General features: G+C 42.1%; 1 protein-coding gene and 1 pseudogene across 2 annotated transcripts in view; both read right to left on the reverse strand.

Annotated features, from left to right (window-relative positions):
• Positions 1-6085: 6085 nt before the first annotated feature.
• Positions 6086-7631, reverse strand: LOC146895395 (large ribosomal subunit protein uL29 pseudogene; annotated as a pseudogene).
• A 49-nt stretch (positions 7632-7680) lies between these two features.
• Kntc1 (kinetochore associated 1) overlaps positions 7681-12588 on the reverse strand; it is a 79154-nt gene continuing 74246 nt past the window's right edge. For both annotated transcript variants that reach the window (XM_085679228.2, XM_048447268.3), the window contains 3 exons: positions 12406-12551; positions 11586-11676; positions 7681-8692 (listed from right to left, as the gene is read on the reverse strand). In XM_085679228.2, coding sequence (XP_085535354.1) covers positions 8672-8692; positions 11586-11676; positions 12406-12551 — 258 coding nt within the window. In that variant the 3' untranslated portion in view covers positions 7681-8671. The remainder of the gene's footprint in view (positions 8693-11585; positions 11677-12405; positions 12552-12588) is intronic.

Genomic DNA, 12588 nt, shown 5'->3' on the forward strand with positions numbered 1-12588 from the left:
TACAAATATTAAATAAATACAAATATAAATGTGTATAATGAGAGATCATGCTCCTATGAGATTAACAACAGTTTTTTAAGTACAAGATTACTCAGTGTTGGATATAATACAGCTTTGTTAGCAGGAAAGGACATTAAGACCTTTTGTAATGCAAACGTAGAGTCCAGCAATGTGCAGTACAGGTAGGTAGTATCCAGTAAGTCCGCTCCTTGGAATGTATCTTTTAAAAAGCCTTTTATTTTGTGTGCATTGTGTGGTGTTTATGGGTGTAGGGGAGCACATGTGTGTCATGGCATGCATGTGGAGGGCAGAGGACAACTTATAAGAATGGGTCCTCTCCTACTGTGTAGGTCCTGGGAAGCAGTTTCAGGTAACTCACATTTAGGAACGATCATGTTTCCCCTCCAAGCCATCTCACTCGCCCTGGGAATGAATGCATCTTACAGCAATGCCTCCAAATGTGAAAATGTGTAGAAATCCTTTCGGAAGGGCTGGAAAGAGCCCTCTTGCACTCAGAGGACCAGAGACAGATTCCCAGCACCCACGTACGGCAGCCCACGACTCCCTCTAATTCCAGCTCCAGGGGATTTGATGCTGTCTTCTGCTGCTATCTGTACTCAGTCACTCGTCTGTGTGGGCACAGGCATAACTATTTTTGGAGGGAGGGGGTTAAGACAGGGTCTTTGTAAGCGGAGCATGACTGGCTCTCAAACGTGTGGTCTTTTTACAGTATCAATGACAGAACATGCAACCATTGAAAATGGTTTTTTACTGGGCACAGTGGCACATGCCTGTAATCCTGACACAGGGGAAGTTAAGGATCATTCCTAGAAACCATACGAAGTTTGAGGCCAGCCTGAACAGCATAACAAAATCCTTTCTGAAAATAAGGAAGATTAAAAACATATTTTTAAAGATTGTAGCCTCATATAAAGAGTTTGGCAGTGTTCCCTCTGTTTCTATTGTGTGGAACAATTTGAGAAATGTTGGTATTAGTTCTTCTTTGAAAGTCTTGTAGAATTTTGAACTGAAACCATCTGGTCCTGGGCTTTTTTTGGTTGGGAAACTTTTGATGACTGTTTCTATTTCTTCAGCAGTTGTAGGCCTGTTTAATTTGCTTATCTGGTCTTGATTTTAATTTTGATAAGTGAAATTTATCCAGAAAGTTGTCCATTTCCTTTAAGTTTTCCAATTTTGTGGAGTACAGGTTTTCTAAATAAGATCTGATAATTCTCTGTATTTCCTCCGTGTCTGTGGTTATGTCCCCTTTTTCATTTCTGATTTTGTTAGATTTTCTCTCTCTGCCTTTTGGTTAGTTTGGTTTGTTTGTTTGTTTTGTTTTTTTGAGGCAGGGTTTCTCTGCAGCTTTGGAGCCTGTCCTGGAACTACCTCTGTAGACTAGGCTGACCTTGAACTCACAAAGATCCGCCTGCCTCTGCATCCCAAGTGCTGGGATTAAAGGCGTGCGCCACCCCCGCCCGACTTTTTGGTTAGTTTGGATAAAGGTTTTCTCTTTGAGACATTTTTGTCTCATTGATTCTTTGATTGTTTTGTTTCTATTTTGTTGATTTCAGCTCTCACTTTATTTCCTGCCGTCTAGTTCTCTTAGGTGACTTTGCTTCTTTTTGTTCTAAAGTTTTCAAATGTTCTATTAATTCACTAATGTGGGATTTTTCCAGCTTCTTTTTATAGGCATTTAGTATTATGAACTTGCCTCTTAACACTGCTTTCATTGTGTCCCATAAATTTGGTTACGTTGTGTGGTCATTTTCATTGAATTTTGGGAAGTCTTTAATTTCTCCCTTTATTTCTTCCTTGACCCATTGATGATTCAGTTGAGCATTGTTTAATTTCTATGTGTTTGTGGGTTTTCTGGAATTAGTATTGCTGTTGACTTCTAATTTTAAAGCATGGTGATCTGACAAGGTACATTGGGTTATTCCAATTTTTTTTTTTATTTGTTGAGGTTTGTTTTGTTACCGAGTATGTGGTCAGTTTTTGAGAAGATTCCATGAGGTGCTGAGAAGAAGGTATATTCTTTTCCGTTTGGATGGAATATTCTATAGATGTCTGTTAAGTCCATTTGAGTCATAACATCTGTTAGTTCTCTTATTTCTCTGTTTATTTTTTGTCTGACCTGTCCTGTGGTGAGAGGGGAGTGTTGACGTCTCCCACTACTAGTGTTTGGGGTTTAATGATTTAAGCTTTAGAAGTGTTTCTTTCACATACGAGGGTGTCCTTGTATTTGGGACATAGATGTTTAGTAATGAAATTTCCTCTTGATGGATTTTTCCTGTGACTAATATGAAATGACCTTCTTTGTCTCTTTTGACTGATTTTAGCTTGAAGTCTATTTTGTTAGATATCAGGATATCTACACCTGCTTGTTTCTTAGGTCCGTTTGATTGGTATATTTTTTTCCCAACCCTTTACTCTGAGACGGTGTCTGTCTTATAGGTTGAGATGCGTTTCTTGTATTCAGAAGGATGGATAGATTCTGTTTCGTATCCAATCTGTTAACCTGTGCCTTTTTATAGGTGAGTTGAGTCCATTTATATTATGGGATATTAATGACCAGTGATTGCTATCTCCTGTTAATTTAGTTTTCATCGTTAGTGATGTTAATTTGTGCATTTTTTTTTCTTCTTTGGGATTTGCTATAATGAGATCATCAATTGTCTGTGGTTTTTTTTTTGGTGTAGCCATCTTCCTTGGGTTGGAGTTTTCCGTCTAGTATTTTGTGTATGGCTGGGTTTGTGGCTAGGTATTGGTGAAATTTAGATTTGTCATGGAATATCTTGTTTTGTCCTTCTATGGTGATCGACAGTTTTGCTGGGTATAGTAGTCTAGGCTGGCACCTGTGGTCCCTTAATGTCTGTATAATGTTTGACCATGACCTTCTGGCTATCATCATCTCCAATGAGAAGTCAGGTGTAGTTCTGATAGGTCTACCTTTATATGTTACTTGGCCTTTTTCCTTTGAAGCTCTTAATATTCTTTCTTTACTCTGTATGTTTAGTGTTTTGATTATTATGTGGCAAGAGGACTTTTTTTTGGATCCAGTCTATTTGGTGTTCTGTAAGCTTCTTCTATCTTCACAGGTATATCTTTCTTTAGGTAGGGAAAGTTTTCTTCTATGATTTTGTTAAATAAATTTTCTGTGCCTTTGAGTTGAACTTTTTCTCCTCTTTCTATACCTATTATTCTAAGATTTGGCCTTTTAATGGTGTCCCATATTTCATGGATATTTTGGGTTAAGCTTTTGTTAGATTTAATGTTTTCTTTAACTGATGAGTCTATTTCCTCTATCTTCAGTGCTTGAGATTCTCTCTTCCATCTCTTGTATTCTGCTGTTCATGCTTGTGTTTGTGGTTCCTGATCATGATTTCTGTTTCTATAATTCCTTTTGGTTTTTTTTTGTTTCTATTTCAATTTTCAAGTCCTGAATACTTTCTATGTTTGATTTCTTTTTCTTGGTTTTCTTTAAGTGATTTGCTGATATCTTCCATTTTTTTTGTTTGTCTTTTCCTCAATTTAAGGGACTTTCTCATGTCATTTTTAAGAATTTCAAATATTCTCTTGAAGTTATTTTTTAGTTTATTTTCTTCTGGTTCATCCATATTTGGTTGTTCAGGTTTTGCTGATGTAGGATCTTTAGGTTTTACTGGTGTTGTGTTGCTCTTTGTGGTGTAACGTATGATCTTACCTTTTCTTTTTATCTTTTCCTCTAATAGGTGTGGTTGGGGCTATCTGAGATTCTGTTGAATAATCTTCTAGGTGCCAGTGAATCCAAAGCTCAGATGGTTGTTCCTCATGGTACAGTTAGTGTCACAGTTCTAGTTACCCCGTTGATTACTTGGTGTTCCTGGAGATAGCTCAGTGGTCTTGTGCCCTGATCTGCTCATTGGCAGTTTGGTGTCTCAGGTCTTCTTTGGCCTAGGTTGTTGGCTTTGCCTTGTTTCTGTAAATCCTGGTCTGGATCCCCTCCTGTAGAAATCCCTGGCTTGGAGTTGAACCTCCTGTTCTTGTGGAGATAGCTGACTCTGGAGCTGGTCACTGGCTCAATCCTGATCCGTCATTGTCCTGGGACTGGGTTAGCTCCCGGGACTGGATTTGATCCTGGCTTCTGCTCCTGGTGGAGTTATTAGCTCTGTGTCCTAGATAGCTGGTTCTGCCCCACTGCAGTTCTGGTGGAGATTGCTGATCGAGTCAGGTTGCTGGCTCAATCCTGGTCTGCCAGTGTCCCGGGGCGGGGGGGGGGGGGGAGACTGGATTTGCTCATGGCTTCTACTCCCCCTCCCCCTTTTTTGTTTTTCAAGAGATTTTTCTCTGTGTAACAGACCTGCCTGTCTTGGAACTCACTCTGTAGAACAGGCTGGTCTTGACTCAGAGATCTGCCTGCCTCTGCCTCTGAGTTCTGGGATTAAAAGTGTGTGCCACCACCACTGGGCTCACAACCACTTTTAACTCCAAGCGATCCAATACCCTCCCTCCTCTAACCTCCAAGAACACCTGCACTCACATACATATGTGCACACACACATGCACATAATTTAAAAAAAATAAAATCTTGGGCTGGAGCGATGGCTCAGTGGTTAAGAGCACTGACTGCTCTTCTAGAGGACCTGGGTTCAATTCTCAGCACCCACATAGCAGCTCACAACTGTCTGAAGATCCAGTTCCAGGGGATCTGACACTTCACACCAATGCACATAAAATAAAAGTTAAATAAACCATAAAAAATAAATAAAATCTTTTAAAAAGCTAGGCTAGTATAATTACTTCTCTGGTGATATATATGTTCATCATTGTATTAAATTCTTGTGCTGCTGAGCATCTACAAAATGCATTATTCTCATTTCTTCATTTATCATTGACTGTCTACTTCTTGAAAAAATATACGTTTCCTCATGAAAAATAAAAGCATACTGTCTGGATCTAGGGGTGCACACCTATACCATAGCACTTGGGGAATAGATGTAGGAGAAAGTGAACTCCAGGCCAACCTAGGCTACATAACACGATGCCTCAAAACTAACAGTTGTGATTTATGCTGTAACCCCAGCAGGCAGAAGGCAGAGACAGAATTCCTTGAACACTAAGTTCCAGACCAGCGAGGGCTAATACCTACCAAATGAGCATTTTTAAAAATTTTAATTATTTAACGTTCTAAGACTGAGTTTCTCTGTGTACAGCCCTGGCTGTCTTGGAACTTGCTCTGAAGACAAGGCTGGCCTTGAACTCAGGGATCTGCCTGCCTCTGCTGCCTGGCTAAATGAGCATCCTTAACAGGCAGGTAGGTGATACTAACACGGCCCAGAACGAAGCATTGCTTCAACCTCTGTCCCAGGTCGCCTTCCAGACAGCTTTACCTACAAGTTTTCATCAGCTTTACAGCATGTGACCCAGTACCTGACTGCAGTAGCTCACCCATTAGAAGAATACTCTGAGACGTTTTGCTGGGGTGGTGCTGTACTTCCGCTTGTGCTTGGATGAGCAGACATCTCATTCGGCTGCTTCTGTCCTGGTCCCCTGGCCACCGAGAGCTTTTTCCCAGAAGGTCTCATCGGTGTGTCAAGGGCTACATAGCAAGGTGCCACCAACAAATGGGTATTGCACCGGGCTCTGAGCTCCCGGTTGTCTGTATTTCTTCACTTGTCAGCTTTGTATGTAGAGCTTAAAGTTGTACTTAAGAGGAATAACACAAAATACGTATACTGTGTGTCCTGGAAGCTTGAGTCCCATCTAACTTTTGTTTTTGAGGTGAAGTTAAAGAGTAAAGAGTACAAACACGACACCACCAACAGCCAGGAATTAACTTTAGGGCGTGGAATGTGTATGTAGGCGTGCTCACTACAGGGCTATATTCTTGGCTGATTTATTGTGATATATATATATATAAAGATCAAGCCGGGTGATGGTGGTGCACACCTTTAATCTCAGCACTTGAGAGGCAGAGACAGGCAAATCTCTGTGAGTTTGATGTCAGTCTGATCTTCAGAGTGAGTTCCAAGGAGGCTCCATAGCTAGAGAGAAACCCTGTCTTGAAAAACCAATGTTTGAATTAAAGGCATATAGCATCATGTCAGCTAAAAGCAATTTTTATTTCACTGTTTATATAGTCGCATGTATCCCAGACTGGCGTAGAACTCCTTCCATAGAAAAGATGAGCCTGAAACTCCTTTCCTGTGGGTCCTGCGGATTAAAAACAGGTTATAAGATTTGGTGGCAGGCAACTTTATCTGCTCAGCAAACTCACCAGTTCTTTTATTATTTTTCTAGCCAGTCTTGCACTTTATTGCCCTTCCATTAGGCCTTGACTCATACTTGTGTAGCGGGTATAGCTGCTCCTTTTTCAGCTTCTCTTCGTGTTTGGTGAGCCGGCGGCACAAGCTCTAGTTTTCTTGGGTCTCAGGTCTGGAGGCTTTTACTTCTTGTTGAGGTTCTCCTTTTGAGTCTGGCTAATGACAGTGAGGACATGAGCAATGGATTTGCGGAGAGCTTTGATGTGATGCCGCCTGTTACCTAGGCCTTGCAATGCTGGAACACCTTCAAATCGTCCAGTTGTTTTAGCAGCTTCTCCTCCTCCTTCTTGCTGCACAGGTCCCGAGTCTTAATCTTGGTCATGGCTGTGGTGCTCACCACTGAAGCCGCCTGGTCCAAGAGCTAACTCACCAGCTCTATTCCAATGATTTAAAAGTAATTTTAAGATGGGTATGGGAGACAGAGGCAGGAAAACCATAGGACTGAAGCCATATTGAGCTAGGTCAGCCAGGCAACATGACTAAGGACAAGGAAAATAAAATGATAATAGTCCATTTTTTAAAAAGTAACTCTATTGGTGTGGCGGTGCATTATGTGAGTTTGAGAAGAGCAGAGTCTAAATGGTGAGCTCTAGGCAGCCAGGGCTTCAGCGAGAGGCTTTCCAGCCTAGCCTTATATAACCTTCTTAAAGAGAAAAAAAAGCCCACTATTTTATTTTTCTGTATGCATTCTTCAAATGCTTTCTTTAAATAAATAAGCATTGTTTTCATTTTCCTGAAAGTTATCACTAAGTTGCTTAGTCAATCTCTCTTGACTTGGCAGGAATCTACCCCACAACAGACCTAAGAGCCCCAAAGGGGATGAACCAGCAATAACTCTGGGGGCTGAGTGAGTTTAGAAAGTGAGCAAGCCAGGCATGTGGTGGTGCATGTCTTTAATCCCAGCACTCGGGAGGCAGAGGCAGGCAGATCTCTGTGAGTTCAAGGCCAGCCTGGTCTACACTACAAGAGCTAGTTCAGGACAGGCTCCAAAGCTACAGAGAAACCCTGTCTCGAAAAAAAAAAATTATATGAACGCTGACAGAATAACCTCGGGCAATATTTATTCACTACCATGTATACAGACTTGTATGCATGTGCCCCAAGACATGTATGATAGGTTGACCTGGGGTGTCTTATTCAACTCTTCTCCATCTTAGTTTTGACAGTACCACACCCAGAGCATATCATTTCCTGGAATGGCAGACTAGGAATCTTCAGGGATCCTCTGTCTAACAAGCACAAGCCACAGTCCTGCACATCTTATGTGGATGTTGGGAACCTGAATTCTGTTCCTTGTGCTTGTACGGCAAGACTTGACCAGCTGAGTCATAACCCACTCCAAGACAGGATTTCCCCCCCACACACACACACAAGCCAAACTATATGCAGCTTTATTAAAGACACTTTCCATAAACAATGATGGTTTTCCAGGCAGGATATGGGCAGACAATCAGTAACAGTACACAAGAACTTCCAAACTCCCTTCTTGTACCGACTACCAAAACCAGAAAGCCACTACACAAATGAATCTTCATTTGACGCTCTGAAAGGGGGAGGAGCTTAGAGTGAGGGCTGACATTTCATATTGAGGATGTCTGACAACGTTTCACAAGTCAACCCTGACTTTCAGGAAATGAAATGAAAACTGCAGAATTATCAATCTGAAGATCCACAGTCTTTTAGAGAAGGAACTGCTGCTCTTATGAGGACACTCAATGATGTTATCACTGTAAAGTCCAGATTGCCCAATAGACTGGCAAAACCAGTTTTGGGGTCAGGTTCCAATGGCCTTGGTCTTAAGGGAGTTAAGTATATGTTGACCGTAGAGGGTGAGGATATAAAAATGAATTTAGTTTTCCCACAAGATAGGATTTTATACATGGAAGAAACAGAAACTTAAGTACATGATTCTTTTTCGAGGGAAGGGTAGACTATTCATTTTTAATTTTAACTGTATCAGTATTCTGCCTGCACGTATGTGTACATGCCTGGTGCTCACGGAACTGGATTTAAACGGTTCAGAGCTGCCATGTGGGTGCTGAGAACTGAACTGGGTCCTCTGGAAGCACAGTCTTAACTCTTAACTGACGAGACATCTCTCCAGCCCGATAGTTGAACTATTTTTACATTTTATTTCTTTCATGTACAGTGCAAAAAACAGACTCCAAATTACACAAGGAACCAATATTAAAATATCTATTAATTCAGCATGTGAGAAACTTAATAGTTATGTTAATATTGAATGTCTTAGTTATTCCTTTCAGATAATGAAATATAGATTGTACAATTTATATACTGCAATAAATATGATTAGTTAGTAGCAGACTCCAAACTTCCTCTTGTTTCTGAAAAGGCCATTTGATTTACTATGATCCACCAAGAAATATCTAAATGGGGGAAAAAAACAGAAGCATAACTCATGAATATCAGGCCCCCATTACCATTATTATTACATTTATCATTTTTCTTTTTGAGACAGGGTTTCTCTGTAGCTTTGGAGCCTGCCCTGGAACAACCAGGTTGGCCTCGAACTCACAGAGCTATACCTGCCTCTGTCTCCCGAGTGCTGGTATTAAAGGCGTGCACTACCACCGCCTGGCTTGCATTTACTGTGTGCGTGTGTGTGTGTGTGTGTGTGTGTGTGTGTGTGTGTGTATGCGCGTGCGCGCAAGTGCACATGTACGTGGGTGTCAGGACAGCTTTGTGGACCTTGAGGATTGAGCTCACATAATCAGGCCTGACAGCAGCTGGTCTTCCCTGCTAAGTCACCTTGTGAGCACTAGCTTTAGATTTTAAACAGAAAATTGTTAGGTAAGCACAGAACCTATGACTCAGCTAGTGTTAATGTGCACATATAAAAGCACCTTGTATTTGAAGATAGGTACGACTAGAAAGAAACAAACTTTAAGGATCACAAATACGCTGCAATCAATATCCTCATTTTGTAAGTTAATATTGTGCTGTTGCGGTGTCAGTATTGGGTGTCCCTGATCTCTACCTGGTGGCACTGCTGAGCAGTACCTATTGGATGCCAGTTTGCTCACTCAGTGGAAGGTGGTGGCACCTAGAGATGGGCTGTGCCCTGACAGGTGTTTCCTGCCCCTGCCACTCCCTGCCTGATTCTTTTTTCTTTTTTTTTAAAAAAAGATTTATTTATTATGTATACAGTGTTCTGCCTGCAAGTATGTCTGCAGGCCAGAAGAGGGCACCAGATCTTATTGCAGACGGTTGTGAGCCACCATGTGGTTGCTGGGAACTGAACTCAGGACCTCTAGAAGGGCACATAGTGCTTTTAACCTCTGGGCCATCTCTCCAGGCCTGATTCTTTCTATCTTGATGTCATCCTCTGTCTGGCCACAGTATAAAAATGAGTCATGGTCGTGGACTGCAATCTTAGAAACGGAGCGAAAACAAATCTTGGCTCCTTTGAGCTGTTTCTCTTCAGTATTTGTCATGACTGTCTGACAACAGTCAGACAACAGGGCCCCAGAAGACAATGCCAGACATGAACACAGCTAGCTATTTACGGAAGGTAAAATGCAGGTGCACTGGAGCATGTCAACAGGCCCTGGGGTTTCACTCACTGCTGGGCCATTAGGCAGCAAATGACTCAGCAGGTCACTTGGCCTGTGGGGCTTAGTGATCTCATGGTTGTACAATGCATTGCTCTTGTTCATGGGGATGCTGGTGCCAGCAAACCAAATGTAGCATAATTATGTGCACATAATAGTTGATACTGAAGCTGGCATAGTGCTGCTTGTCTTTCATCACAGTACTCCAGGAGGCACAACAGGAGGATCTCTGTGAGCTTGAGGCTGGCCTGGTCTACAGAGCGAGTTCTAGGACAGCCAAGGCTCCACAGAGTGATAATGATCACAAATGCTGATGCTAGGCTACTCACCACACAGACATTTTAGCGCAGTGGTTCTCAATCTGTGGGTCATGACCCTCTTGAAAAATCTTTTCTCTACAAAAATACTTACATTATGACTCATAACAGAAGCAAAGCTACAGTTATGAAGTAGCAACAATAATATTCTTATGGTTGGGGGCCCTCACAACATGAGGAACTGTTGTGCTGTTAAGGGCCATAGTGCTTAAAGAAGACACTTTATAGTTTAGAAGAGTCTTAGGCTGGGCGGTGGTGGCGCACGCTTTTAATCCCAGCACTCGGGAGACAGAGGCAGGCAGATCTCTGTGAGTTCGAGGTCAGCCTGGTCTACAAACAAGAGCTAGTTCCAGACTGGCTCCAAAGCAACACAGAGAAACCCTGTCTCAATTCCCCCACACCCCCAAAAAGGAGTCTGCTGCTATACTGACAGCAGACTCAGGCTTCCTGGGTCTTCCAGGTGGAACACTGAGACCATCTAGGTTTGTGTAGATACACTGTGATGTTGGCATAACACCGTGCTCTGAGAGACCCAGCCATATGATACGTGAATGTCCAGGCACATACAACGTGATTGTTGCCAGAATATACAGTCAGTTGTTGGAGTGATGCTTTGTGTTTTAACAAATAAAACTTGTCTGAAGATCAAAGTCCAGAGCTAAGCCACTAGAGGCCAGGCAGTGGTGGCACACACCTTTAATCCCGGGACTCGGGAGATAGAGGCAGAGGGTTACCCTGGGCTACATGAATTGATCCAGTCTTGAAGAGAAAGAGCTCACACAAAGTGATCCTGGCATTTGGGATTCCACAGCACTAGGGAGGTAGAGACAGGGGTGATATGGGTAGGCGGAGAGAGGAATATAAGGTGGGAGGAGACAGGAGCTCATAGCCGTCCAAACAGCAGCCTGAGGCAGCCGTCTAAGCAGTCAGACTGAGTGTAGTCTGAGGAAGCAGTTAGTCAGAGCATGCAGCCTGAGGACAGGATCGCCCTTCTGGTCTAAGGATTCGGTAGAGGTAAAAGGTCTCTAGCGGCTGTTGCTCTGCTTCTCTGACCTCTCAGTCTTCACCCCTAATATCTGACTCAGGTTTTTATTATGAACAAGTAGAATTTGTGCTACAGGTTGCAAGACTAGAAATAGAGATAGTAGGGCTGGCAAGGTGCTTAGCACATAAAAGTGCTTGCCATGTAAACTCAACAATCTCAATTTCATCTCCAGAATCCATAGTGGAAGGACTGACCTCTATATGCGTATGCATGTGAACACAGGCATATACACACACACACACACACACACACACACACGCACGCACGCACGCACACGCAAATAATAATTTAATTAAAATATATAAATGGTCTCATTTGAATTGAAGCAATAATTAGCTAGTTTTACCTTCAGGATTTCACATGGAGCTGTATTTGGTGGCATAGGCTTTCCACAATGCTTTGAATACTCAGTTATCAAAGCTGATGCTTCATCTAAACTGGAAGCAGAAAGAACAAGGTGGACGTGAGGAGACCCTTGGGGGTGATTCCTGTGGTGATGACTCCAACAACACATAGACGTCATAACGTATTAAACTGTATTCCTCACATAAAGCTTATTATACAGCTCAGTTTTAACTCAAAAATTAACATTCATCCATATACGACAATGTAATCATGACTGGATCCTGAGGATAAACAAGCAGTTAGAGTCATGGAATGTGGAGGAGAATGGGCACCCTGAGTGGCCAGCTGGAGGATGGAGCCAAGGCCAATGCCTCTGGCCGCACTTTTCCTTCTAGAGTGTCAGCTGTATGTCCCTTCTTTCTTTCCATATCCAATCCTGGCTCCAGCTCAAGCAGCTCAGTTTCTAAACTTGTGGGTGCAGAAAGCTAACGAACCAAGCTTAGCAAGAATTGCATGTTACATAAGACCAGCAGCGCGTCACGCAAGCATTAAGGAAGAAAGTTGTAATTTAGGGTTCCGAGCAGGACTATGAAAAGCCTATTTTGAGGATCCAGACAGGTCCTTTAATTACTGGATGACAGATTCATGTTCCAAGGTTCCAAGACACGGGAAGCTGAACTCCTGAGACTGCAGGAGTGCCCGGCTTACTACTGCAGCTTCAGGTACAACCACACAGTTCGAGAATGGCTGCTTTTCTCCAGAATCAAGACACATTTTAAGTAAATTCTACAGTAAATTGATGTCTCCCCATGTTAACTTACCTCGAATCATTTGCCAAATAGTTTACCAATTCAGTGATATTGTTGGTGTTTATCATGTGCCATTTCAATAACTGAAAATACTTTGTCTTTGCCAAAATTCCAAATTCCTTCTTATTTATGACATGATTCAGAATCAGACTTCTAATCTATGAAATGAAAGTTATCATTATATCAAAAATGTAT

Source organism: Myodes glareolus, chromosome 2 (genome assembly GCF_982192425.1).
Source record: "Myodes glareolus chromosome 2, mMyoGla1.1, whole genome shotgun sequence".
Lineage (NCBI taxonomy): Eukaryota > Metazoa > Chordata > Mammalia > Rodentia > Cricetidae > Myodes > Myodes glareolus.